Below are 23,105 nucleotides of genomic sequence, written 5' to 3'. Positions count from 1 at the left end.
CGTGGCGTGGCATGGCATGGCCCCTACAGCTGCAGCCCAGTCCCCTGGCGTCCCTTTGTTTCAATGACGCGGGGCTCTCGTGAATGTTTTTCTTCGGCCCGATCCTAGCTGCCCGGCTGATTCGTCCTCTCTTCGCCCAATGGCCATGGCGGCCCTATCAGAGCTGTCGGGTCCCCAGGGTGATGCCCGATTGACCAACACTTATATACCCTGTCTCCCGGATACGCGCACCCCCTCGATTCTCTGCATAGCTTTGTTGACTCGATTGAAAAATTCTTTTCGCTTGACAGGGGCTCGTTGTACAACGGTCTTCCCACTTCTTGTTACTGCCCAACTGCCTCTTTATTTAAGACTATGAACCATTCACCGGCACAAATTTCACCACGAGACGCCATTGCAGCCGGTTAGCATACTGAATCCCACAATTCTCATCGACTGACGGTGTATGACTACACTTCACACCGATACGATGCCGTCGACCGGGTCCTCTGGAAGCGTGCGGTCCTGGTATCCCCCACCACCTTGTGTGGAGGAGGAGCCGGCCTCGCTCGCTCGAGAACTCCACGGCCTCGCCAACCTGGGTGAAAAGCCTGGTGTCGAGGGTGCTCGCGTGAGGGGTGCTGTAGACCAGTACCCCGTCATCATGAATATGGATACGCCTCACTCAGACGCCCCGCCGAGCGTCAGCAACATGCCCGGCATGGGCAATCTCTCTTCGGACGACAGCAGCGGACCGGCCACGCCTCCTCCCAGGCATCCGGAGCCTAATGTCCGCCCAAGATCCTCCTCCCAAGCAGTCCCCACTCGACCTCCACCATCCGCTTCCTCCTCGAGCAGGTCTCGAGATCGACCGTGGCCATCACTGCATTCGCAGTCGGCTCGCGAAGTCAACACACCCTGTCAGCCTCGTTCACAGTCAATTATGCCAGACGACAATGTGTCCAGCGCTAGCAGAGGTCGTGGTCGATCATCCTCGGAAGTATACCCTCCGCAACCCATGCGCGAGATGAGGACGCCTCGCCAACCCCGTCCGCCGTCACCTGTGCGCGACGATCATTTGCCAACTTCAAGCAGGCCTCGTGGTCGGCCATTACCACCACAGATCTACCAGCAAGCTACCCAACCTACGCGTGAACTAGCTGTTCCTCGACAACCCGGACCACCCTTGGGTTCGCCGCACCGTGGGGACCCTATCAGACACAAGGCTCCGGTGCACATCATCCCGCACAGCTCCCATGGCATGCGTTCTGAGCGATCTCGCTCTCGAGGGCCCGGCTATGATAGGACATACGCGGAGGCACCAGAGCCTTCCATTGCCCGGTCTAACAGCGCAAGGTATGCCACCTCACGGCCGATGCAGAGCCGACCACGACAGGAGTCACCACAGGGCTATCAATCGGACACCGCAACTGCTCGTCCTCGGCCCGCTTCGTATGCTCCTGCATCTGGCGCGCCGGGAAATACACCGACTAGTAGCGCCGCCGGCCGAAGCCTCGCCGAGAGAATTGAGGAGAAGCTGCGCCAGCGCCAGGAGCGTCGCGAGTCAGCGTCCTTGTCTGATACCGAGACTCGTCCGAGAACTGAGGCGAGGCCCATCACGACGACATCGCACCCGTCGGTGCCGGCATCGGCACCTCACTCGCCTTCCCGGGAATCCTATCGCACCCCAAGCCACCGGTCGCGCGACTCGGCCCCGCCACGCAGTACCTCACGCCCACCGGTGCCCTTAGCTGCCCCATCTGTGTCTCGATCAAGGTCCAAGACTCTCGGTCATTCCAGATCCATCTCATCCGACGGCGCCCCAGTGAGCTCGATCAGGTCCTCACGGCCTCAGACCTCTGTCAAATTCCAGGATCAACCCGCGCAAAAACGAAGCCCGTCCCGCGCCCCGGCCACCAAACCGGCCAATATCCTGCAGCGGCCTTCCAACCCCGCAGGCCTATGCATCACCTCATGCCCACGGTCCCTCCCTGTGGCAGGACACAACGACTGGTACACTCTAAAGGGCCTCACGCACCTGGACATCTGCCCCAGCTGCATGAAGCAGATCGGACACTCCCGCTTCCGCGCCTTTTTCATCCCCAGCCTAGCCAAATCACCGACCCAGAAAACCCGTTGCGCCTTCAGCAACCCCTGGACCCGGCTCGCCTGGACCCAAATGATCAAACAGCAGCACGATAGCCTCGAGATGCTCTATCAAATGACGCGCCCACCCCCGGAACCCGCGCCTGCCCCGGCCGCGCCGCCAGTGATCAAACATGGTACCGCGTCGTCAACCCAGACACAGGCTCGTTCCTTCCCAGCTTCCACATCTGCGGCAACTGTGCGCGCAACGTGCGCGTCCTGATGCCCGCGCACCGTGATACCTTCCAGCACTTCTCGGAGCCACAGGAGCGAGCCTGCGACTTCGTCACAAACAGCCCGCGATTTGTGAAATACATCGATCTACTGGATGACGCCGCGTCCCGCGCAGACTCAGACCCCTCGCGCCGGCCCGACCCGCGCGAGTTCCTCGACTACGCGAAGCGCAAGGTCGTGCTGCGAGATTGCCGGCGCGATCGCCCCGTTCTCGGGAGCTGGCACTATATGCCCGAGCTCCCGGAGCTGAGCGTCTGCGAGGACTGCTATGACGAGGTTGTCTGGCCGCTTGCTAAGGCTCATCACCCCCTTGCTCGCTCGTTCTCGACCTCCATGCGCTACCTGCCGGGTGATGGCCCGAACCGCTGCCGCGAGGCGAGCTGCCAGATGTACTCGGGGCGCATGCGGGCGCGGTTTAGGGATATGGTTATGCAGGACGACTTTCCTGGTCTGAGGGACCTTGCTCTGCGGAGATTTGAGGCTGAAAGACGGTTCCGCGATCGGCGGGATGAGTTGCTTATTGCTGAGCAGAAGGGGTATGATTGTGATGTTGAGATGAAAAAGGCGCTTGAGGAGTGGAGACGATGGGAGTGACTGGTTAGACATTGGATTATCTTATTCGGATACTTTGTATTCTGTTTTGTGTATGATTCGGCGGTGGATTGGCATTCATCTCGGTGGTTGTTTCAGATGCTTCTGGGTTCATGTGTAACTGGCTACGTGGTTGGTTGGTTTCCTGTATAGCATAGCATAGCATAGCATAACATAGTATAGCATAGCGTCATGTATCATCTCCTGTTCTGTTCTTTCACACCAGATCATATTCCATTTCCTAAATCACCCCATCAAATACGAGAGAATTGAATCCAAAAATATTCGAAAATTGAACTGGCTAATTTTATGCTCTAAATACAGCCGCCTATATACACCAGCACATGCAGATCTGCCCCTCACGATAAAGAACAAAGCCACCAAACGCCAATCCCAGGAGGAAAAAGAAAGAATAAAGACCAGCCAATGCAAGAACCCAAAATAGTCTCTACCCAATTGAGTTCAGTGTTCAACCCACCAAACCCACGACCTCTGCAGGCCAACGCTTAGCCCAGATCATCGCTCGGGGTGGGAGTCTCCCTCCAACAGGCGCAAGCACTCTAATCTTGCCCTTCTCCGCATCAACGTCTGCAACGTACAGGAAACCCATGATGCTCGCATCACGGACTTCAGCGGGCGAGGCCGTAGTCGAGACATGGGTGATCGCGAGGAGGGTATTAGCGAGAGACGAGGGTGCAGGTGGGAGGACCTTCTTGAGCGGGACGTTGCTAAAGGCTGTGTTGGAGGCCGAAGGGTTCGGCGCATCATTCGAGAGGCCGATGATACCCGGGAGCGGAGCAGCGCGATCCGGTTCTTGTTGGTAGGGGGTGTAATCGGCTGTGCCGGTGGGGAGAAGAGAGTCGCCCATGCCCAGCGTGGAGGGATCATATTCATCTTCGTCCTCGTCGTCGATCGAGACTACGACGTAGTTGAACACTGATAGCGATGCAAAGTCCATGACCTGCGCGTGCGGGGAGAGAGTCACGGTAGACGTGGAGGATGCAGAGAGTGAGAAGGCTGCGGATGCAGTAGAGGGAATCGAGTTTCCGAAGAAGTAAGATCGGATTTGGGACTCGCAGGTGGCTTTCATGAACGCAGCGTCCCGATCGACACAGCCGCCTGATTTGGACAGCTTCACGACGGAAATGCGCTCGTCGAAGATGGTAGCCGAGGCGCTGGCGCTGGGCTTGTTGTCGTATTGCTTGACCATCGTGCTGTACAGCCGCTCTGAGCCGAGCACGATGATAGTTGTGATAGCGAATTCGGTCACGATGTGGTTGATCAGCTCTAGGCTGCCTGGCTTGCCGGAGCTGAGGATACCGGGGGTGTCGACGATGATGCCTGTCTCGCGGACCTCTTCATCCTCGGCCAGGCGGCCTGTTACTGACAGGGCCAAACGTGATACAATTGGCCGGTAGACTGAGCCCTCGGCGTCGAGAGGGTTGGGGAGTGGATAGCTATAGACAAGCGGAAGCTTGACAGGAACTGGGCTCGGCCCGGACATGGGACTGCTGCCCCAGCCATCCTCAATGTCCAGCATTGTTCGGAAGGCGGTTGCAGTGAGTGTGCCGGGAACGCTGAGCATGCCCTCGGTCGGATCCAGATTCACCACCAGCGGCTGCCCGCCAACTTTAGTCGCATAGGCCGTTAAGATCTTCGCCAGGCTCGTCTTGCCAGCATTGTCGGGCCCCAGAAGCAAGACCCTGGGGCCATCTTTGCCCGAGCCTTGCGCTTCCTGGCGCATCGACTCCAGCGCAAAGTGCATGTTGGAATATTCGATCATGGGCGTCTCTTCAGCAATGTACTCGCTCTGGCAACCGCCTGCGCCATGGCCAGCCACGGGCGTAACTCCATCGAGCGTAGTAGTGCCAGTATCGAGGGCGCTGATCTCCAGTTCACATCCGTGCCACGTGAAAATTGCCGCTTTGGTACCAGAGAACGTGTATGTCTGCGATTCGGCGAGCTCGGTGCCGAAAAGCTCGGCAGTGCCGTTGAGAAGCTGCAGTGCAGTCAAAGTCAGATGTCTACTCTCCAGTTATCCGCGGCTAACGCCCTCAACTAAACCACTTACTTTGACCCTGACAATATGGCCGAACGCGACCTCAAAGCGCCATTCGCAGCCAGCTTTCAAGGCGATTTGTGACGGTGGGGCGACGGCAAACTGCCTCTCCTCCGAGGGCTGCGTCAGCTCTAAGCCCGGGAGAGACATTTCCACGCCAAATCCTTGACCTTGACAAGTCAGGGACAAGAAGGTCAAGGCGGAGAGCAAGGAGAGTTGAGTAATTGGAGCAGATCAAAATGCGGAGGAAGCACAGAGCGCAATGGAGCTCTCGGGGCCGGCTCCGTGTTTTGACTGTTTGCACCGAGGGCTCCTCCCGGTGGAAGCCCAAATTTCTACTCTTGAGTGTGCTACAACTTGTTGAAAGGACAGAGATCATCTTTGGTAAACACTTTAAAAGCTATTGCTAGGGTAAAATCTTCTTGACTACAGCTGCGTTCAAGGGCAGCCAGACAAGAAATCAAAAGTGGAAATCGAGTATGTGGTATCCGGGGAGAATAGGGTAGAGAGGTGGGAAGGGACTAGGGCAGCGAGGATCAAAAGGCACAGAGAATAAACTTATGATCTCTTTTGCCATTCCGGTGGGCTCAAGGGAGGAATCATATCTTGCGGAAGAAGGTGGAGGAGGGAAATATTAGAATAAGAAAAAATGTGCTTTGGGCAAGTACACTGAATAATGGCCGGAGAGGAATATATTTATCATAACGACAAGGGGAATGAAAGAAAATTCAGGAAGGGGATCAAGGTCGAGGAAGTTGGTGCTGCTGATCAGCATAGGGCAAGCAAGTAAGCAAATCCAAGGCAGCACGAATGAATGTTAACTCCCTCTCAAGACTTGGAGTAGCTATTCCGCTATTCATAGAAAGCCAGCAAAGGGGACAGTCGAAAGGGATTGATATCTCAAGGTGAGAAGCTTGGATCGGATTATCGGAACCAGCCTACCCAGGAAAACCGGCAGATTAGATAGGTTTAGAAGAAATAAGGGATGGAAGCACTAAGGAATCGGTTAGCAAACAACCATCCCGCGGGTGGTCTAAGCAAATAGGACTTACGCAAGAGCAAAAGCTGCTGAAACGCCGAAGAGAGCACGGTTGCGCACACGCTCGCGCTTGAGCTTTTCCTCAAGCACCTTGGCCTTCTTGGCCCGCTGAGCAGCCTCAGCTGCGGTCTCCTCATCATCTTCCTCCACGGGCTTGCGTTTCTTGGTCACTTTGACAGATGATGATCCTGCTGCGGTGCCATCGGCCTGGCTCTTGATGGCATCTTCCACCATTTCCTTGGCCTTGGCGATCATTTCCTCGGTTTCAGCGGCCGAAGGCACTTCTGGAAGAGTGATAGGCATATCGAGAGAGACGGTGGTCGTCTTGGTGTTATCTGTAGCCTCGGCAGCCGCGGTGACTTCAATCTCAATCTCTTCCTTGGTGTCCTGCTTTTTCTTCTCGCTCTTCCTCTTCTCCTTCTTCTCTTCCTTCTTCTCCTCGTCCTCCTTCTTTTCCTCCTCGGCCTCAGCAGCGGTCTTCTTGGACTTCCGTCCCTTCTTCTTCTCCGGCGATCCGTTCGCCTTCAATTCGGTCTCAGGAACAGGGCTCTTCTCTAAAGACCCCATGGAAGCGGTGATCTCAAGAGCCTCTTGAAGGTTGCTGTTGGCAGCAGCGGTAGAGGGCGTGCTCATAACGTCCTTGGCAGAGCGGGCTGTCCGGGACTTGCGAGGCGAAGTAGTAGACTTCTTGCTCGGCGAGACCGACCGGCGGCTGCGGCGTGACGCCGTTGGCTCGTCCATGGGCAGGTCGAACTTCGGTGGCGGGGTGATCTGCTTCTTCGCACTCGTGGGGCTCTGCACGATATCGGTGGGATCCAACAAGGCACGGACCCAGTCATACATCTTGTATTCTCTGGAAAGCTCAAGTGCTGTGGGAGTGGTCAGAGATTGAGACCAACCTCACGGGGGAAACAAAAACCTACCAAATTGCGGAGAGATCCAAACATTACCAGCGACTTCCTCCTGGCTCGTGTGCTCTCGTGACTTCAGATACTCCCTCTCAATCTTTTCCTCCTCAGTCTTGGCCCAGGGAAATGCAATCTTGAACATCCCGGTAGCGCTCACAAAGCCATCCTTACTCCTCCGCTAGTCGCCGACCAAGGTCAGTAATCGCTTATCAGGCAACTTCGCGGGGGCGAGCCAGGCGCATCTTACCATCAAAAAGTAAGTCTCTGGGTGCTGTGCGGGGGTGTGCGATGGGAAGATCTCGGAACCCTTCAGGTCCCGGGGCAAAGGTGCCCGCAGGTGGGCATACTCGAACAGGCCCAAGTTCTCTGGCTTAGTCGCATTGGAGGTGCCGATTTGGCCGGGCTTGACGGAAAGATTGGTCTTGCCAAGACGGCGGCGCGCAAGGAGATCCTCATCTGCGATCGCAAGAGGCAGAAGAGATGGATTAGCGAGGGCGACGATGAGGCGCACGACAGGGCGAGCAGATGGGCGCATGCGCGGTCGCGCTACCACGCGCCTCCCGGTGAAACTTACAGGGCGGAGCCGCGTCGGTGAGGATCAGCGGGTTGTTCTTCTTTGGCAGAGAGCGTGACATGATGAACAGAAGTGAAACAGTTCGATCGGCCTGGGAACGGGTGGGATGTGAACGAGGAGATTATGCGCCTACGGCGGCCACGTATCAGGCGCGTCGCTGGAGGGGAAGTTCACGGGTCGGAGCTGTCCACCGGTTGGACTCTTGGAATCGGGAGGCTGTAGATCAAGGCGCCGCGATCAGGCCGAGCAATAATTTTGATCAACAAAAAAAAAAAAGCTCGATAGCAGATAAAGAAAAGAATAATCAGGGGAGAAAGGCGCTGTTCGCGCCGGAAAACGGAAATGAAGTGGTCGCCCTCTCCAGCGGTATTGGCCCTTGCCTGCTTCTGGTAAGGTCTGGTATGCGTATGGTATGAGAGGGGTATTCACGGTATTGGGGGAGAGTGGTTGGCCAATGTCGACCGTCCGGGGTTTCGCCGGTACGCTTCTGTTGGGCGGGTGTTGGCCCCGTGACCTTGCATTCCTCATTACTCAGGCATGAATTTGCTCCTCTCAAGGTTTATTTACTTTGTTTAGTTGGGTGATCAGGTCGCTACTTCGATCCCTCGTGCACCTCCAGAGTCGGGCTTTGTCCTCTCTGCCTCCAGTGGGGCCACTGGCTACACTCCAATCAGAGTGATTAAATCTGTATGCCTGAGATTGGTTGTCTCGCGGTCTAGATCGTGGTGGCCGTGAGTAATCGTGGTGTGTACGTCGCCAGCCCCTCCGGACGATAGCGGTACATAAACGAGCCATCTTGTATAGAAGGTCTTCTGGGCAACAGGACCGGTCATATTTGCCCTACTAATTCAATTCCGGCGTGAAAATAAACTCGCATACAGAGTCACCCCGCAGAGCCGTTTTCCCTACTGCATATCCTACATGAACAACCCCGGTCCCGTTGGAAGCGCAAGTCACGGCGATCCGAATAGCCTCCCCCCCTCTTTCCTCCGCCCACCGCCTTTCCACGACCCCACTACGCCTCAGGAGACAACCTCCAGAGGGCAATCGTCTCCTTTTCTCTCCCCTCAAGTCTCTTCCTCTCTTCCTCTCTTCATCGCCTATTCTTCCCCTCGCTCTCTCGCTGCCCAATTCCACTGTTCCACTGTTGACTTACAGCGGATCCTCTCCTCTATCTCTCTCCGCATCGATTGTTTGGGTCCATACCCCGCTGGCCCCCTCCACCGCAACAATGGTTGACCACCACGAGGATGATCTTGCTGCCACCAAGACTGAGGGCTTCAAGGTCGGCGAGAAGAAGTCTCTGCAGGAGTACCAGGAGCTTGGTCAGTCGTCGGCCCTCTCCCCCACAATTCATGCGAGTGATCGGGCCCTTGCATGATTCACCCTCTAACACACTTTCTTCCTCCCCGCAGACAAGGATGATGATGCCTTGAACCGCTGGAAGGCCTCCCTGGGCCTGAACTCCGGTACCCCGATCGGCCAGCCCAACGACCCCAAGTGCGTGATCAAGTCGCTGGCTTTGGTCACCCCCGGCCGCCCTAACGTCGAGATCGACCTGTCTGCTGCCGGTGCCGTGGACAGTCTCAAGGACAAGCCGTTCAAGATCAAGGAGGGCGCCAAGTTCCACATCAAGGTTGTTTTCCAGGTCAACCACGAGGTGCTGAGTGGCCTCAAGTACATTCAAGCCGTGAAGCGAAAGGGTATCCGTGTGAGCAAGGACGAGGAGATGCTCGGCAGCTATGCTCCCAACACCACCGACAAGATGTCCTACACAAAAGAGTGTATGTATCCAACGGGCCCGCTGGTATCTGATCCTCACTAAAATTTTTTCCCCTACTTGCAGTCAACGAGGAAGAGGCCCCGTCTGGCATGCTTGCCCGCGGTCACTACAATGCGGTCTCTAAGTTCGTCGACGACGATGAGCACACTCACTTGCTGTTCGAGTGGTCGTTCGACATCGCCAAGGACTGGTAAACAGGACCCCCACCTCCTAGAATGTTAACTGCGTTGAATTCTTGAGCGGCCCATTGGTTTCCCAGCGTGACGAATTTCCTTGACTCCAAAAGCCTGGTAGAGATGGCCCGGCTTTGCGGGCCCCTGTCTTTGATACTGCTCAGTTTTTGAATTGATGCCCCCGGCCTCCTGCGGGACGTGGGGCGGATCTTCACTTTATGCATCTATTCTTTTTCTTCATGAGGGTATTTCGTGTCTGCCATATGACCTGTTTCCACTTCAAATGCGAAATAGCAAGTCCTGAGATTTGTAAATGTGCAGTCAACCCTATTCTCTTAATTTCCCCGAACTCCTGTGCGGTGCATAAATCCCATATGCAAAAACGAGAAAAGAAAAGACCAGATAAAACCCAGGGGTATCACAAGAAATAGTCAATCACTGGCTGGGTATCCCTGCTCTGCTGTGCCTGCTGCTCGCTGCGGTGAATGTCGTTCTCAGGGGCAGCGTCAAAGATGTTAAAGAAGCGTTCCATGTTATCGCCCACCTCGAGCACACTAGCCAGGTTGCCACAGCGGTAGCAGTAGTTAGGCGCGCTCCAGACCGTACTCAGACGATCGTCAAAAAGAACCTGGTAACCTTCGTTACACAGCTGGTGGGCACGCAGGATGTGCGACATGTTGTTCACCTCCAAAAACTTCCGAACAACCTGTGCCCCAAATGTGTAACCGGCTCCGCGAGGAGATAAGGAGAATTCATCACGGTCAGGGTCCGGATCGGACCAAACCAGGTCGGCCATGGGGCCCTCGTGAGGGATCTCGCGGAATCGGTCAATGATTTTGATCTGGTCGATGGAGTGGATAGAGGGAGAAAGTCCACCGTGCACGCAGAAGATCTCGTCGTTAATCACCACGCTCAGCGTCAGGTAATCGAACATATCTGTAAAGTAATGCCACACATTCGCATTGCCATACTTGCGTGCACACTCTGTATAGAAGCCGTAGGACTGGGTGACGCCCCGAGATTCGTGGTTGCCACGTATAAGGTGAACTCGGTGTGGATATCGGAGCTTGAGGCAGACGAGAAGGGAGATCGTTTCAACGCTGAATAGCCCACGGTCCACATAGTCTCCTATACACAACATCTCTATTAGCACTCTGGTTGTCGTTCCCATGGCAGTTGCGGAAAATGACTGACCGAGAAAAAGATAATTTGTGTCGGGGCAGAATCCGCCAATCCGGAAGATCTCTAGCAAATCGAAGAACTGGCCGTGGATGTCCCCCACAACAGTGACTGGCGCCTTGATATGGACCACATTGCTCTCCTTCATCAACAGCTCTTTCGTCTTGGCGCAGACGGCCTCGATAACCGACTCAGCAAGCAGCTCTTTGCGATAAAGCCGTGCGATGCACTCATCCAGGTCGATACTAGCTGGAACAACGTCAGAATCCGTAACCTCGGGCTTGATCCGCATGGTGCTTGCCGAGCAAAAGCACAAGCATACTTACTGGGAAGACCGGGCATTGTGGCGAAGTGCAGGATGCACAGACAAACAGTCAAAAGGATGGTGATTTCCCCCAAGATCCGAAGAGCGAGACCAGACGGGCAACTGCCAGAAAACAGCGGTAAGGAAGAAAGAAGCAGACTATGCTCTGCCGGGCCGAAGAGAGAGAGGGCCGGGCAGAGACGGGTGGGGGCGGAAGGAAATCAATGAGAGGTGGATGTGGATGGATGGCGGGCAGCAGGCATCATGACCATGAAGCGACTTCACCACTGCAACAATTGCGCTGGATCCGTTCAGATCAGACGGATCACCAGCATGCTGGAAGCCTCCGTGCTGCTCGACTGGCGCGTTCTGCCACGCCTAACCGCCTGTACTCCCGCTTGTGACCTCGTACCTTGCACGTGATCTGCTTCCTGTTGTATACAGCGGTTGGGCGACTCAAGAATTTATACATCAAAAGCCCTAACCTTTCAGTGGGTGAGTACCATTTTTACTGGGACTCAATCATTTTGCGAACGCTTGGTCCAAGTAGAGACGTGGCAGGCTAGATCAATGTCCACGCCATATTCATATAATAGACTGCTTAAACTAATACATATATAAGGTTCTTGAATTAGACGTAATCCTTCCAGATTGCGGAGAGGGTAAATTATTACATCAGTGGTACTGAGTACCTAGGGTGGTACCTAGCAGTACTTATGGGCCGACAAGTATGGAAGTAATACCTACCTCACAGGAGTGTCCATTGGACCTAAGTAAGAGAATCGGTCTTCGAAATCAGTGCTGTCATTGAAACCACAGATTGGAATTAGAAAGCGGTCATGGGCAGATACCGGTAGGTATCAAGCCAATATTTCTGGAAACGAACGAAGATACATGAGCATGTGCATATTTTCCAAATCTAGGTATAGTATCACAAGTCTATGCTTCTAATTCAACCCGACCGAGCCCGCAGCTATACATTCAAATGAACCCGAAGTCCTTGGACTAGCCTAACCAAGTAGCTGCTGAGCCTCCTTGTGCACAGCTTCGCTCTCAGAGTCAGTTTCGTCCTCCTCATCATCGTCATCACCGTCGTCCTCCTCGTCATCATCCTCGTCGTCGTCATCCTCCTCGGAATCATCTGCTTCGGAGTCCGTTTCTTCCTCTTCTGAGTCGGTCTCACCCTCTGTCTCGGTTTCGGACGCGGTCTCCGCCTCTTCCTCGTCGAGCCACTGGTCTAGAGTCTTCTTCCCAGACATCCCGCCTGCCGCAGATGCACCATTGTGTCTCCGCGGCGGGATGCTCGGGTATTCGCGGAGCGCTTTGTCCAGTCGCTCGCCGGCGGTCATCGAGCTTTGGAGGGTAGTTGCTTCTGGCTTGATGTCTTCGGTACGAAGGCTGGCGCTCGGCTCTTGACCTAACTCGACCCAGTCGGGAAGGTTGACATAGCCCCGGAGGCCATGGATACCTGCGTCTTGGCCCACTACGAGGGTGGCAGTTCCGAGGAGGAGGTCCTTGCGTGTTTCTGAGGGACTTGGGGCATGCGGAACAGGCTTAGGAGCCAGGAGCAACAGATTGGCCAGCTGAGTAGATGATGGGCTGGCAAGCAGGGATTTGTAGAGACGGGCGCGGTCGCGGAGGTCGTAAGAGGTGTCGTAGCGCGCGAGCAGGAGGATGTAGCGCCAAAGAAGAGTGATGCGGTCTTCGCTCTCTTCATTGACTTCCTCGGGTTGCTGGACCTCATCCGTTTCTACTTTCTCTTCGCTTTGTCCCTCCGACCACTCATACTGTATCTCCTGGCCGAGGTTGGCAGGAGGTTGGAGAGCCGAAGTGGCAGGCTCTGATGATTCCTGTGAGGGGTTTTGTAGAAGATGGTGGAGGTACACTTTGGCACCGAGGAGCACAATCTGTTGCTTGACAATCTCGGTCTCATCGGTGAAGCCTTTGATCAATATGCGGAGAACGTCTGGCGCAATGTTATGGCCCGGGTCCGCACCTGCAAACTCTCCCACCAGCCAGATGATGGTAGCTCGAGCGTCAGGGTTGGTTGTTATTCCAAGGTGTGTGACAAGTTGAATAACGGTCTGAGTGTGCGAGGATGAATCTTGCTGAATCAAGTGTCGGATAACCGTCAGCGACTCGGACACCAGGTTGCCGTCTAGACTAGAGATCTGGTTGAGCAGGATCCGGAGGCACATGCCCGCAGTTGCAACATCTCCTTGAGCACAACGTCCAATTGCTCGCACGCTCTCTCGAACCATTTCAGGATCCGTGCATTTAGAAAAATGCTCTAGTTCGCTGATAATAACACCTTTCCAATGCTTTCCGCAGTGCGGGAAGATAATAGTCAAAATCTCCAGTTTCAAGCGCCAGATATGCGGTGGATCATTTGCGTGAACGAGAAAGTGGGCAATATACTTGGTGAATGGCTTAGGAACCTTCAAAGCAACCGTCACGATGTTGTAGAGAGCGATGAGCTGCATGTCTTGAGGACTCCTGAGAAGAGCCACTAGGGGACCGACGGCCAAGGTAAGATACTCCGGCGGTGCGAGGTAAAAGAAACAACGGACGACGCTGACAATGACGGCCGAGTTGCGGTTCTGTAGCAACAACTTGCACGCCCGAAGAAGCAGTTCCAGGTCGGGGTCTAGAATAGGAACTTCGTACTCCGGGCCGTCGCTTTGGTCGTTTTGATCCTGCTCGTCCTCATAGAAAGACTTGGCGGTGACTGCCTGCTTGATCTTTTGGGTCCGATGGGGAAAGCATTTACGCGCATAGATGGTCAAAAGACGCAGTGTCGCGAGCTGACCCCATTCATCCATATCCACTAGCTTCTTGACCAAGCTGCGATAGTGCTTGTGGATCAGGTCGATTTGCTCTGGGCAAACTTCCAAGAACGCAGTTACCGCCGGACCGACAACGAAGTATTGAGAGTCTCCTAGGAGAGTCGAGATATATCCAGTCAACTGCGGCAGTGTATTTGGGTCGAGGCGGTAGCACTTGGGAATGGCCAACGCGGCCGCCTTCCGCACGTGTGGACTCATATCACTGCAACCTCGCTTAATGGCCAGCGAAACGATCTGGCTGATCACCGGCACTCGAATACCCGACATGGTCCGCAAAGCCATCGTGCGTACTTGAGGATTCTGGTCCGTTAAGGACTTCTGGATGGCGTTGATGGACAGCAACGCCAGGTCCGGTTCCGCCTCCGCATGATGGACCAGGTAGATGTAAACCAGTTTCTTGACTTCGAGGTTGGCGCTGGCGGCGTTCTTGACCACTGCCGAGAAGAACGTGAGGGCGGGTTCGGAGTAGTACATTAACTAAAATACCACGGAGACAATTGGGTTAGCCAGTGCACCCCGTCTAGGTGTCCTCCCATCCCGGGACCGCCATACCGAGATCACCCTTCGCATCCCATCCAGCACCTCTCGCTCCTGGCGACTGTCCAGAAGCTTCTTGATATGAGATGCACTATATGTGCGTGAGCCATAATCGACCTTCGAGCTGCGATTGCTCGCGGCGGACTGGGCGGCCTCGAGGGTGAGCTCTCGAGCTATGCGCACAGTGACGTCCCACGGTCAGCTTCGTCGGCGAGCGGCGCTCAGGACGGAAACAAGCAAGACTCACCTGTTTCCAGCATCGAGGATATTCTGGAAATTGTCTCCATTTTGATTCCAGCCTCCAAGGGGCCCAGTCCCAAGAGCACGTGGATTAGCTGGGTGAGGTTGGAGAAGAGAGGTGGGGGACCCAAAGGCGGAGGAGAGCATGACCTCCGCGGCACAGGAGGGATTTAGGCTCTCTCCAATCACTTTCTAACTGAAGTTAATAACTCTTAACTCCAATGGCTCCTATGGCTGCGGACAACATCAAGCTATGATTTCAGGCCGACCCGTCCACTTTCGGGACCGGTGACCGCGTGTGACCTGCAGATTCCACCGATCCGGCACAACCGACACGTCACGTCATGGGCTTGATACGAGCCGTCGCTTTCTGCGGCCTGGTGACCGATCTACTTCAGCAACTCCTCGACGCCAGCGCAGAAACTCGCCTCATCGTCTGTGGCACCAGAACCGAGTTCCTGGTACAATTATCTGCCGCTATTCAGTTACAACGTGCTGATCCAAATTACGTACTGCGTCACGACCTGCTCACGAAGACCATCGGACTATTGGCAAATGCGAGCACAATTAAACTGACGTTCTGTCCGTCTCTGGAGAGTCTCCGGGCCTACCTTTCAGTCTTAGTTCCAGATAATGCGGTCTCACGTGGAACTGAAAGTCCCCAGGGCAACGCGATGCTAGCGATTCTGGATATGGTAGCCCTGCATGGGACAACTACCGAGTTCTCCGCGCAGGGACTATCGAGAACATTTGCTGCTTCTGTCGAGTCTGCCTCCCGCGCCAAAATGGACCTGATGCTCTGTGAATGCACCAATGCTGTGAACACTACGAGCGCTGATTGGGGAGCGAAACTATGGGATACGCAAGTTCCCCTACTTAACGGTTCTGTTCGACTACGCGGTGAAGAAGGAAGCTGGGGTGGGCGCGGTGTGTCTGTAAAGCAAGTTGCCCAACGCTGGTTCCAATTCGGCGAAGGGAAGCACGTATAAAGGGAAAAAAGTGATGTAGATTCATGACGGCCAAAGCACAAGCCAAAAAGTGCAAGTATCAAACTCCATGAAATGAATCCGCACTGCCCGGGTATCCTGGTGCCGACCGCTAAACTCCTGATCCATACGTAAAATCACGAAAATGTAAGTCATCCTAGCGACTTCTCCATCTCGGTGATGTAGAGCTTGATGTGTGACTCCAGCTTGAGATACTGGTCGTGGGCCGCTTGAACCTCGCTCTCGATGTTCTCCTTGAGATCGACCATCTAGCCGAATGATGAGCATAAAGTTTATCTTCACTCCGACAAGGGTTGAGCCTTACCTTCTTCTCCGTCTGCTCAATACGGATACGCCTACGTTCCATATCACGCTGCTTCTCTGCACGCTCTTCTCGAAGCTGTTTCTGGACCTGGCGGAGCTCCTCCATCCGAATCTGTGCGACCTCTGCCTTTTCCTGTGCCGTTTTGCGGAGCGCCTCGATTCGTTCCTGCCAACGAAGTAATTGCCGCTGCAGGAGCTTCTCCGTCTGCTCGACCTCGCGCACGGTGTTTCCCTTATCCGAAATAGCGTCTTTGTTGCGCGCAGCGCGAGCTTCTTCTTCATCCTCTTTCTGTAGTTCGGTGGAAATATCCTCAAGAAGTTTGACGCATGCTTGCACGTCATTGGAAACCACAGTGAAGGTATCCGAAGATGTCTGGAGAGCCCGTGCGCGCCGTTCCATCGCGTCAATTTGGGCTTTTTCACGCATCAAATTCTCAGCCAGCTCGGACAGGGAAGACTGCAGAGTAGCCGGTGACTCGAGCACATAGGGTCGTAGCTTTTCTGCTTCTTGGCGACTCCGTACTGTTCTTTCTGTCTTCTCCTCCAATTGCTGCTGGCGCCGCGCCCTCTCGCTCTTGACTCGGTCGAGTGTCTCCGCTACCCGCGACTGCTCACGCCCTAGTTCTAAAAGCCGTGCTTTGAGCTCATCATTTCGGGCCACTTTCTCTCGGACTTGAATCTCGTTAGCCTGTTGACCTCGTCGCATTTCGGCCAGGCGTAGCTCCATCTCTTGGTTCTCTGCCATGAGCTGATCAATGCGCGCCTTGGTTTTCTCGGTCTTGTTGAAATGTTCGTCGATAACGGGGGTTTGGGACTCGCGGAAACGAACAAAGTTGATCAGGTAGGAGAAGATTTTGACGAGTCGATCGTGGGTTGGTTTCGTTAGATCGGTGAAGGCGAAGTCATTGACGCCGCACTTTGATGAGACAAGGAATATTAGTACATATATGCACTTTTCGTGGAACAGGACGGATAGGTACCTCTGCTAATAGTGTCCGAATGCTCATGAAGAATCCCATCAGGTTGCGTGTGTCATTTGGGACGATGTCGGGGTAGTCTCCGCAAAGATCCTCGGCGGCCGCATGCATCGCCGGCTCGACCGTCTCGCGTGTAATGTTCATGAGAAGCTCTGCGAACCATTCGAACACCATCTGGATCTGTTGGGCGTTGGGCTTGATCAAGTCGGCCGCGGTGAAAGGAATTCCAATATCGTTGATACATCCTGCGATCTCTTTATCGGGCTGTGCTAGTGTCAGTGACAGCTCCAATAACAGTTTTTCCCCTCATCACCCTTGAGACCGGGTGCCAGGCTTACCAGTCGCATCAATGCGTCATTGTCGTCTTCCTTCTTGCGAGACCGATTGTGGGGCTGCTGGGAGCCAGCCATGCTCATCCGATGGTTGTACGCCATTGCGTCGCCAGAGCACAGTCAGCACAAGCCTAAGCACTTGAGGATCCGACCCAAAAAAATGTTTGCGATGTGTCGGGGACGAGCGTTGTTATGATTTGCGGGCGATTGTTTACTCTGGAGAGGAGCCCGCCTACCGACCGTATTGGGCTAGCGCAACGCTGAGGGGCAATGAGCAAACAGGACAAACACATCCCCATCATCAAAGAAATCGTGACTCTTTCACGGCTCGACTCGCTCCAAAGCTCCGCGCAACACCATGGCGACGACTACAGAGCGGACGGCTGCGGCCAGCTCGAAGTCATTTGAGTGAGTATTCTAATCATGCTGTATCCCTAACCTTGTACTGACGCATCGGCCCCAGCATCGTGGCGACATACAATGAGCTCCTACGCTCCGACCCCGATCTTACCATGCCCATCGCCGCCATTGAAGCGCTCGTGCTTGTCCTCACACACTCGCCCTCCTCGACGATCTCCGAGACTCTCGACCTGCTCGAGAAATCTACCGCCCACCTGAAAAAGTCGATCCCTAACCCCATTGGTCTTTCGGCCGGAACCGATCTCTTCCAGCGATATTTAATTACCACATTACAACGGCCGGGCCAGCTGGGTCCTGCGGGAGACTTCAAGGCTATCCGCACCCATCTTTTGTCGAACGGGCGATTGTTCATCCGGCGTGCGAAAGAGAGCCGAGAGAAGATCGCTGCTTTCGGTCGAGGCTTCATTCGCGACGGCTGCACGGTGCTTACAAATGGCGGATCCAGAGCTGTCGCGTCGCTGTTGCAGAAAGCTGCGGACGAGGAGGGCGGTCCGTCCGCCGTACGCTTCCGGGTAATCTATGTCTTGTCCTCGATTAGCAAGAACATTGAGGAGCCCTCCGGGGAGCCCGAGGGTATGGAGACGGTGCGCACCTTAAGAGCGAAGGGTGTGCCTGTCTCTACCATCCCAGAGTCGGCGGTGGCCTATGCTCTTGGGAAGGCCGATATGGTGATTGTTGGTGCAGAGGGTGTTGTGGAGAATGGAGGCATCGTGTCCCGCATGGGTACCTACCAGATTGGTCTCCTTGCCAAGGCAATCGGCAAACCGTTTTATGTGGTGGCTGAAAGCCACAAGTTCGTCCGACTCTACCCACTTGGTCAATATGACCTGCCGATCGAACAGCGCGTGGTCGAGTTCAGGTCCGAGGACGACATTGCCGAGCAGGGCAAGCAGGAGTCGTCGGTCGACGCCAATGGCGACAAGCCGATCGAGCTGCCACTCTCCGACTCAGTGGATTTCACGCCACCACACTTGATCTCGGCGCTGATTACCGACAGCGGTGTCTTGACCCCCAGTGCTGTTAGTGAGGAGCTGATCAAGATTTGGTTTTAAAAAGTCCTCAGTGTTCGAACCGCTGTTTCCAAAGGGGTATCGCACTCACCCTTGCCCGCCTGCAGGTATGGTGTTCATCCCTGTTGCAGACAACCCGTGCTGGTTCGAAGACTTCACGAAGTTGATGAAATGATGGAAATAACCCCTTGGGATCCTTTGTCTCAGGCTCAGGCTCAAAACTCATGCATCCCGTCCAGGAAGCACTTGGGGTATCTGCAGTAACACATACTGAGATTCGCTCATTCTTAAGGGCCTCTCATGAATGGAGTTGAATATGGCACGAATCGAACAATCTGCAAGACGGAATTGTAGGGTTTCCTCTGTTGCCTTACACGACTATACCTCGAACTATGATGAACAGGTAGCTTTTTTTTCTCTCTGGCCGACTTTGATAGACTCAATTTAAAACGAACTAGAAATGAGAAGCATTGACCAACTGGTGTAGGAAACATGGTTCATCTCGGTCCATCGTCGTGTATCATCGTAATCATCAAATGAATGGAGTTGTACCGCCATAACAGACATATTCAATTCAGAATCCAAATCCAAATTCCCGCCTTCCTAGGAAACATGGTGTTATAAAGGTAAACAAGAGCTGAGCTTTTGTTTGGGTATCGTCGAAGCAACTCGGTAACAGTCATAGCTCATCCATCCACATCCAAACCAGGTCGTAAGCCGTCGAGGCCAAATTCGATCATCGGGGTGCGCGAACAGTCAGTCCCCAAGAATGCCATTTTTTTGAATGGATTTTCTCAGACGATGCATGTCGCGGCTGGCTTTCCCTCTTGGTTCAAGGCAGCGCAGGCTCGCCCAATCCGAGACGCACCGTCTCGAGTATCGATCCCGTCGATATCCGGTTCGCAGCGAGAGCGCGCCATTCCTGCGTTTGGAGAGCAAAAGCGTAGAGAAGTAGGTATCCGAGCGCTACGAATACCCATAGTGCTGCCATACCTATCCGGTCCAGCAGGTCCAGGTCTTCGCCGCAGCTGAAGCCGAAGCAAAAGCAGCAAAGGCAGTGGACGGAATGTCGGTGTAGACGTGTGGGAGACTGCGGGAGCGGCGGAAGTATGTACTGTCGGCGCTGTCGGAAGGGAAAGAGCAACAAACGAAGAAAGATTCACCGATCTCAGGTACTTCGGATTCAGGGATTCCTGTTTTACAGATTGCTGCTGGATGGAGGACTATACATGATTGTCCGAAGGGTCAAACTGGAAAGGAATGGCCGGGAAGAGAGAAGGATCCCAGCCCATTTCGTGGGAGGGATCCCATCACGGGTTGAAAAGCCAACCAGACCGACCAGTCGAGGTCTAAGTCGCTGGGCCTCACCTCCGAGATGTCCCTTCCAATACGAGTGCACTGGGTGTTCCAGCCGGCCAGTGAGCGCCCATTCCGAGCGATGCGGGGGTGGGACAAGGAATTCTGTCAGTCACCCGCTACCAGAAATTCGAGGCTACGATGATTGTGGGGACCTAAGATGGATGACTAGTCTCTTATGTGTAGGATCTAAACCTAAACGGGAGGCACCTGTGGCTACCTTAATTCACTCTGACCGAGTGAACTTCTTCTTTCTCTTCTTCTTCCCACATCCTGTTCACTACGCTCTGAGTGTACGGAATACTTTTGGACAGTGATGAATATGCTTTAGTGACAGAATTTACCACTGTTCCGAGAGGCACGAGGCGGAAAATCATGATCACAACGTACACCCTCAGGTGCTTTTCTGAGTCTATATTGTAATTCGTCTTGGGGTTTTCGTCTAGCTGTTCGTCGCGCTAGCTTGTAGCATAGCAAGGTAATCCTGTAGGACAACCTTGACGATCTATATTTATTCGGTAGACCGTCCTGCTTTTGAGGCAGGTCTGAATCTGGAGCTTTGCTTACCATAGGAGACTCAGTACAAGATGCACACGATGTTCTGACTATGTTGGTAATGAGCAGAGTTGCCGCTTGCCCATGAGCATTGCAAACGCCTTGGCTTCTTCGAAGCCTCGGTAGACCGTCCTGCCTTTGAGTGGAATCTTGCCCATGAGCATTGCAAACGCCGTAGCTTCTTCGAGCCTCCGGTGCACAATGATACCCCTAAACCTTCCAAAGTCTCCAGCCTCATCGCGGCCGGACCTTACCGGTGAGAATACATTTGGGATCAGAGCGGCTAACCTTTTGCGCTTGCGGGAGATAGTAATCGAGGGTGTAACTGGGAATTGTGATCCGCTGTCAGTTTTGATCCAACTGGGCACTGGCAAGATCGGCTTGGCCGGTTTAGGTTCTATTTAAAATCGAGATAGTCTACCGAATATTAACTATTAAGGTAAAGAAAGTCATGACTACAAGCCTGGCTCCTATTTTTTATAGACCTCGGCAAGAACCGGGTCTAGTCCCAGACCTTAGGACTGGGACCGGACTCTTTCTATATCTCTCGGGGCCCCTAGGATTCAGGACTATTTCTTTCTCTTGACTCTACCCAGAGCTATGGGATTGGTGTGATTATCGCATCCCTAGACTATAATTGCGTGTGATAACCTCCAGTCTTTCTGCTTCGTGTGCCGGGGTGCAAAAAGACGTAGCGTCGAGCTTCAGTTGCTCACCATGGCCACTACCTTACACATGTTGTCGTGATAATATATTTCCCGACAGACTTGGACGAGGCATCTATCTCAGCTATAGATTGTTAAAGTCTACCCGGCTGGCCCTCTGATCTAGATCCGCCGATGATCCTATAGGGGCGCTTCAATTTCAGGACTTTTCATGGATAGATAGAACTTCTGAGTACCATAGACAGGCTGCTAGGCGGTTAGTTTCCCAGACGGAGAGGGAGAAGAGTATATAAAGAGGGGGTAAAGTGGAACCGATATTGAAGGCCTGTTATGGAAAATTTGTTTAACGACCTAGAAGATCTTAGCATGCAAGCCCACAGGGCCCGTGTTATCCAGTCCCTCCAGCCTTTCTTCCTTCTCCCTCCGATCAAGCCCCAGCCTCCACGAACTCAAAAGGCGACAGAGACTCGGGATCACATCCACCCCGAATCGCCTGACCAGCGCCGAATCGCCTGACCAGTGCCCATGACCATGACCATGACCATGACCATGACCATGGCTATGACAAACCAAACCTAGCCGCCATCCTCCGATCAACACCCCCGACCCCTCCATCCCCGCCACGCCACCCCCGCCCGTCCCTGATCCAACATCGAGAACCAGTTTTACCATCCAACTCGTCTCAATCCTACCGATCTGCCTCACACTACACCGCAGCAGTTCTACAGCACGCACTCCCGCACATTCTAAGACATCCGCGCCTCTCCGGACCGGAAGAGCACTATGGATGCCCAACCACTCACCACGCCTGCCCTCCCACGTGACCCCGCCTCGCACTCCTACAAGCTGCATACACCCTTAAACCATGAGCGCGCCTCGCCCGAGCCTGAATGCGAGGTCCGCCGGTCATGGTCGCTCAAGAGGCTGCTGAGCGGGCGCGGGAGCCGCCGGTATCGCGTGCTCGAGCGGGAGCCGAATCGGCTACGGAAACGTGTCAGTGCGTGAGGGATGCATATGAGCTGTTGGCTTGGTTGGGGGACAGCGTTAGAGAAGGTGGTGGTGGTGGTGTTGGTGTTGGTGGTGGGTGGGATTGGGATATACTTCCTCTGGGATCGGGAAGGGCCGGTGGAGGAGATGGCCCGCAGGTCTCTCACTCTCTTCTTTCTCTTTTCTTTGTGTGCATGCGGATTTCCCCGCCCATTCGGTGCTGGGGGCTTTGATTTGATCCACAGGTTTGGGTTGGTCACATGGGTCGGGACTGCATCTTATTTGGCGTTTCCATTTGGCGTTTCCGTCTAGAGGCTTAGGGTTGAGTTTTAATGTACCCTTCTGGGAGGGCGTGGGGTTGCGGGGAAGGATGTGGATGTCGTCTCCCCTCTCTGTCCGATGTAATCGTCCTATTATCCGCTATTATCCTATTGACATCTCATCCAGACCACCTCCTTCTCCAGTTAGGCATTCACACTTGGCAGGTTGCCCCCCGTCGTGGCAGTTCTCGTATGGTTAGGATTCCACAATCCCTGCCAGTGTACCCCCACGATCTGGAAAAAGGGACAACCTCGACGGGAGTATGCATCAGACCGCCGATCAGAACGCCGTGTGTCTACGTCCAACAGTCGGCCTTCTCACTTGATTGGGTTATCCGGTCCGTCTCTCCGCACTATCGACGCCAGTGTTCGAACGGGTTAAGTGTGAGTGCCCCGGATGCCTCGGCACAGGCAGGGCTGCATGCCTCGATGCCCAAGGGAGTCGTTGTCTCAAACGGACGCGAGAACTGACCTGTTGGCAGAGGCAATTGGGAGGGGGATTCACTCGGTTGGTGGGATTGGGGGGCACGTGAAGCCTGGTGGGCCGCCGAGATCCAGGCCAGCACCGTCAGACCCGTGTCT

General features: G+C 54.4%; 10 protein-coding genes across 10 annotated transcripts; 5 read left to right on the top strand and 5 right to left on the bottom strand.

Annotated features, from left to right (window-relative positions):
• Positions 1-469: 469 nt before the first annotated feature.
• On the top strand, positions 470-2,952 carry N7482_006933 (uncharacterized protein; the record flags this gene model as incomplete). Its single annotated transcript, XM_056689058.1, has 2 exons — positions 470-2,261; positions 2,288-2,952. 2 exons carry the CDS (start codon positions 470-472, stop codon positions 2,950-2,952), a joined length of 2,457 nt encoding a protein of 818 aa, XP_056541487.1.
• Positions 2,953-3,418: 466 nt separating this feature from the next.
• N7482_006932 (cleavage polyadenylation factor subunit CLP1) lies at positions 3,419-5,158 on the bottom strand (the record flags this gene model as incomplete). The annotated part of the gene is made up of 2 exons (XM_056689057.1): positions 3,419-4,948; positions 5,021-5,158. The coding sequence occupies 2 exons, from the start codon at positions 5,156-5,158 to the stop codon at positions 3,419-3,421; spliced, it is 1,668 nt and encodes a 555-aa protein (XP_056541486.1).
• Positions 5,159-5,977: 819 nt separating this feature from the next.
• Positions 5,978-7,590, bottom strand: N7482_006931 (KilA-N domain-containing protein; the record flags this gene model as incomplete). The annotated part of the gene is made up of 5 exons (XM_056689056.1): positions 5,978-6,002; positions 6,061-6,916; positions 6,971-7,133; positions 7,203-7,411; positions 7,530-7,590. 5 exons carry the CDS (start codon positions 7,588-7,590, stop codon positions 5,978-5,980), a joined length of 1,314 nt encoding a protein of 437 aa, XP_056541485.1.
• A 1,170-nt stretch (positions 7,591-8,760) lies between these two features.
• On the top strand, positions 8,761-9,506 carry N7482_006930 (rho GDP-dissociation inhibitor; the record flags this gene model as incomplete). The annotated part of the gene is made up of 3 exons (XM_056689055.1): positions 8,761-8,854; positions 8,945-9,313; positions 9,376-9,506. The coding sequence occupies 3 exons, from the start codon at positions 8,761-8,763 to the stop codon at positions 9,504-9,506; spliced, it is 594 nt and encodes a 197-aa protein (XP_056541484.1).
• A 397-nt stretch (positions 9,507-9,903) lies between these two features.
• On the bottom strand, positions 9,904-10,956 carry N7482_006929 (serine/threonine-protein phosphatase; the record flags this gene model as incomplete). Its single annotated transcript, XM_056689054.1, has 2 exons — positions 9,904-10,613; positions 10,680-10,956. The coding sequence occupies 2 exons, from the start codon at positions 10,954-10,956 to the stop codon at positions 9,904-9,906; spliced, it is 987 nt and encodes a 328-aa protein (XP_056541483.1).
• A 1,022-nt stretch (positions 10,957-11,978) lies between these two features.
• N7482_006928 (AP-3 complex subunit beta) lies at positions 11,979-14,638 on the bottom strand (the record flags this gene model as incomplete). Its single annotated transcript, XM_056689053.1, has 3 exons — positions 11,979-14,291; positions 14,367-14,524; positions 14,599-14,638. 3 exons carry the CDS (start codon positions 14,636-14,638, stop codon positions 11,979-11,981), a joined length of 2,511 nt encoding a protein of 836 aa, XP_056541482.1.
• A 297-nt stretch (positions 14,639-14,935) lies between these two features.
• N7482_006927 (uncharacterized protein) lies at positions 14,936-15,580 on the top strand (the record flags this gene model as incomplete). The annotated part of the gene is made up of 1 exon (XM_056689052.1): positions 14,936-15,580. One exon carries the CDS (start codon positions 14,936-14,938, stop codon positions 15,578-15,580), a length of 645 nt encoding a protein of 214 aa, XP_056541481.1.
• A 149-nt stretch (positions 15,581-15,729) lies between these two features.
• nuf2 (kinetochore-associated Ndc80 complex subunit NUF2) lies at positions 15,730-17,312 on the bottom strand (the record flags this gene model as incomplete). The annotated part of the gene is made up of 4 exons (XM_056689051.1): positions 15,730-15,846; positions 15,903-16,817; positions 16,882-17,142; positions 17,217-17,312. 4 exons carry the CDS (start codon positions 17,310-17,312, stop codon positions 15,730-15,732), a joined length of 1,389 nt encoding a protein of 462 aa, XP_056541480.1.
• Positions 17,313-17,568: 256 nt separating this feature from the next.
• Positions 17,569-18,682, top strand: N7482_006925 (translation initiation factor eIF2B subunit alpha; the record flags this gene model as incomplete). Its single annotated transcript, XM_056689050.1, has 2 exons — positions 17,569-17,618; positions 17,674-18,682. The coding sequence occupies 2 exons, from the start codon at positions 17,569-17,571 to the stop codon at positions 18,680-18,682; spliced, it is 1,059 nt and encodes a 352-aa protein (XP_056541479.1).
• A 3,317-nt stretch (positions 18,683-21,999) lies between these two features.
• On the top strand, positions 22,000-22,221 carry N7482_006924 (uncharacterized protein; the record flags this gene model as incomplete). The annotated part of the gene is made up of 1 exon (XM_056689049.1): positions 22,000-22,221. The coding sequence occupies one exon, from the start codon at positions 22,000-22,002 to the stop codon at positions 22,219-22,221; it is 222 nt and encodes a 73-aa protein (XP_056541478.1).
• Positions 22,222-23,105: the final 884 nt, after the last annotated feature.

The sequence above is a fragment of the Penicillium canariense genome (assembly GCF_028826845.1).
Source record: "Penicillium canariense strain IBT 26290 chromosome Unknown utg000004l_segment0_segment0, whole genome shotgun sequence".
NCBI lineage: Eukaryota > Fungi > Ascomycota > Eurotiomycetes > Eurotiales > Aspergillaceae > Penicillium > Penicillium canariense.
Note: the sequence above shows the minus strand (reverse complement) of the source record. Positions and strands in the feature narration are given on the sequence as shown.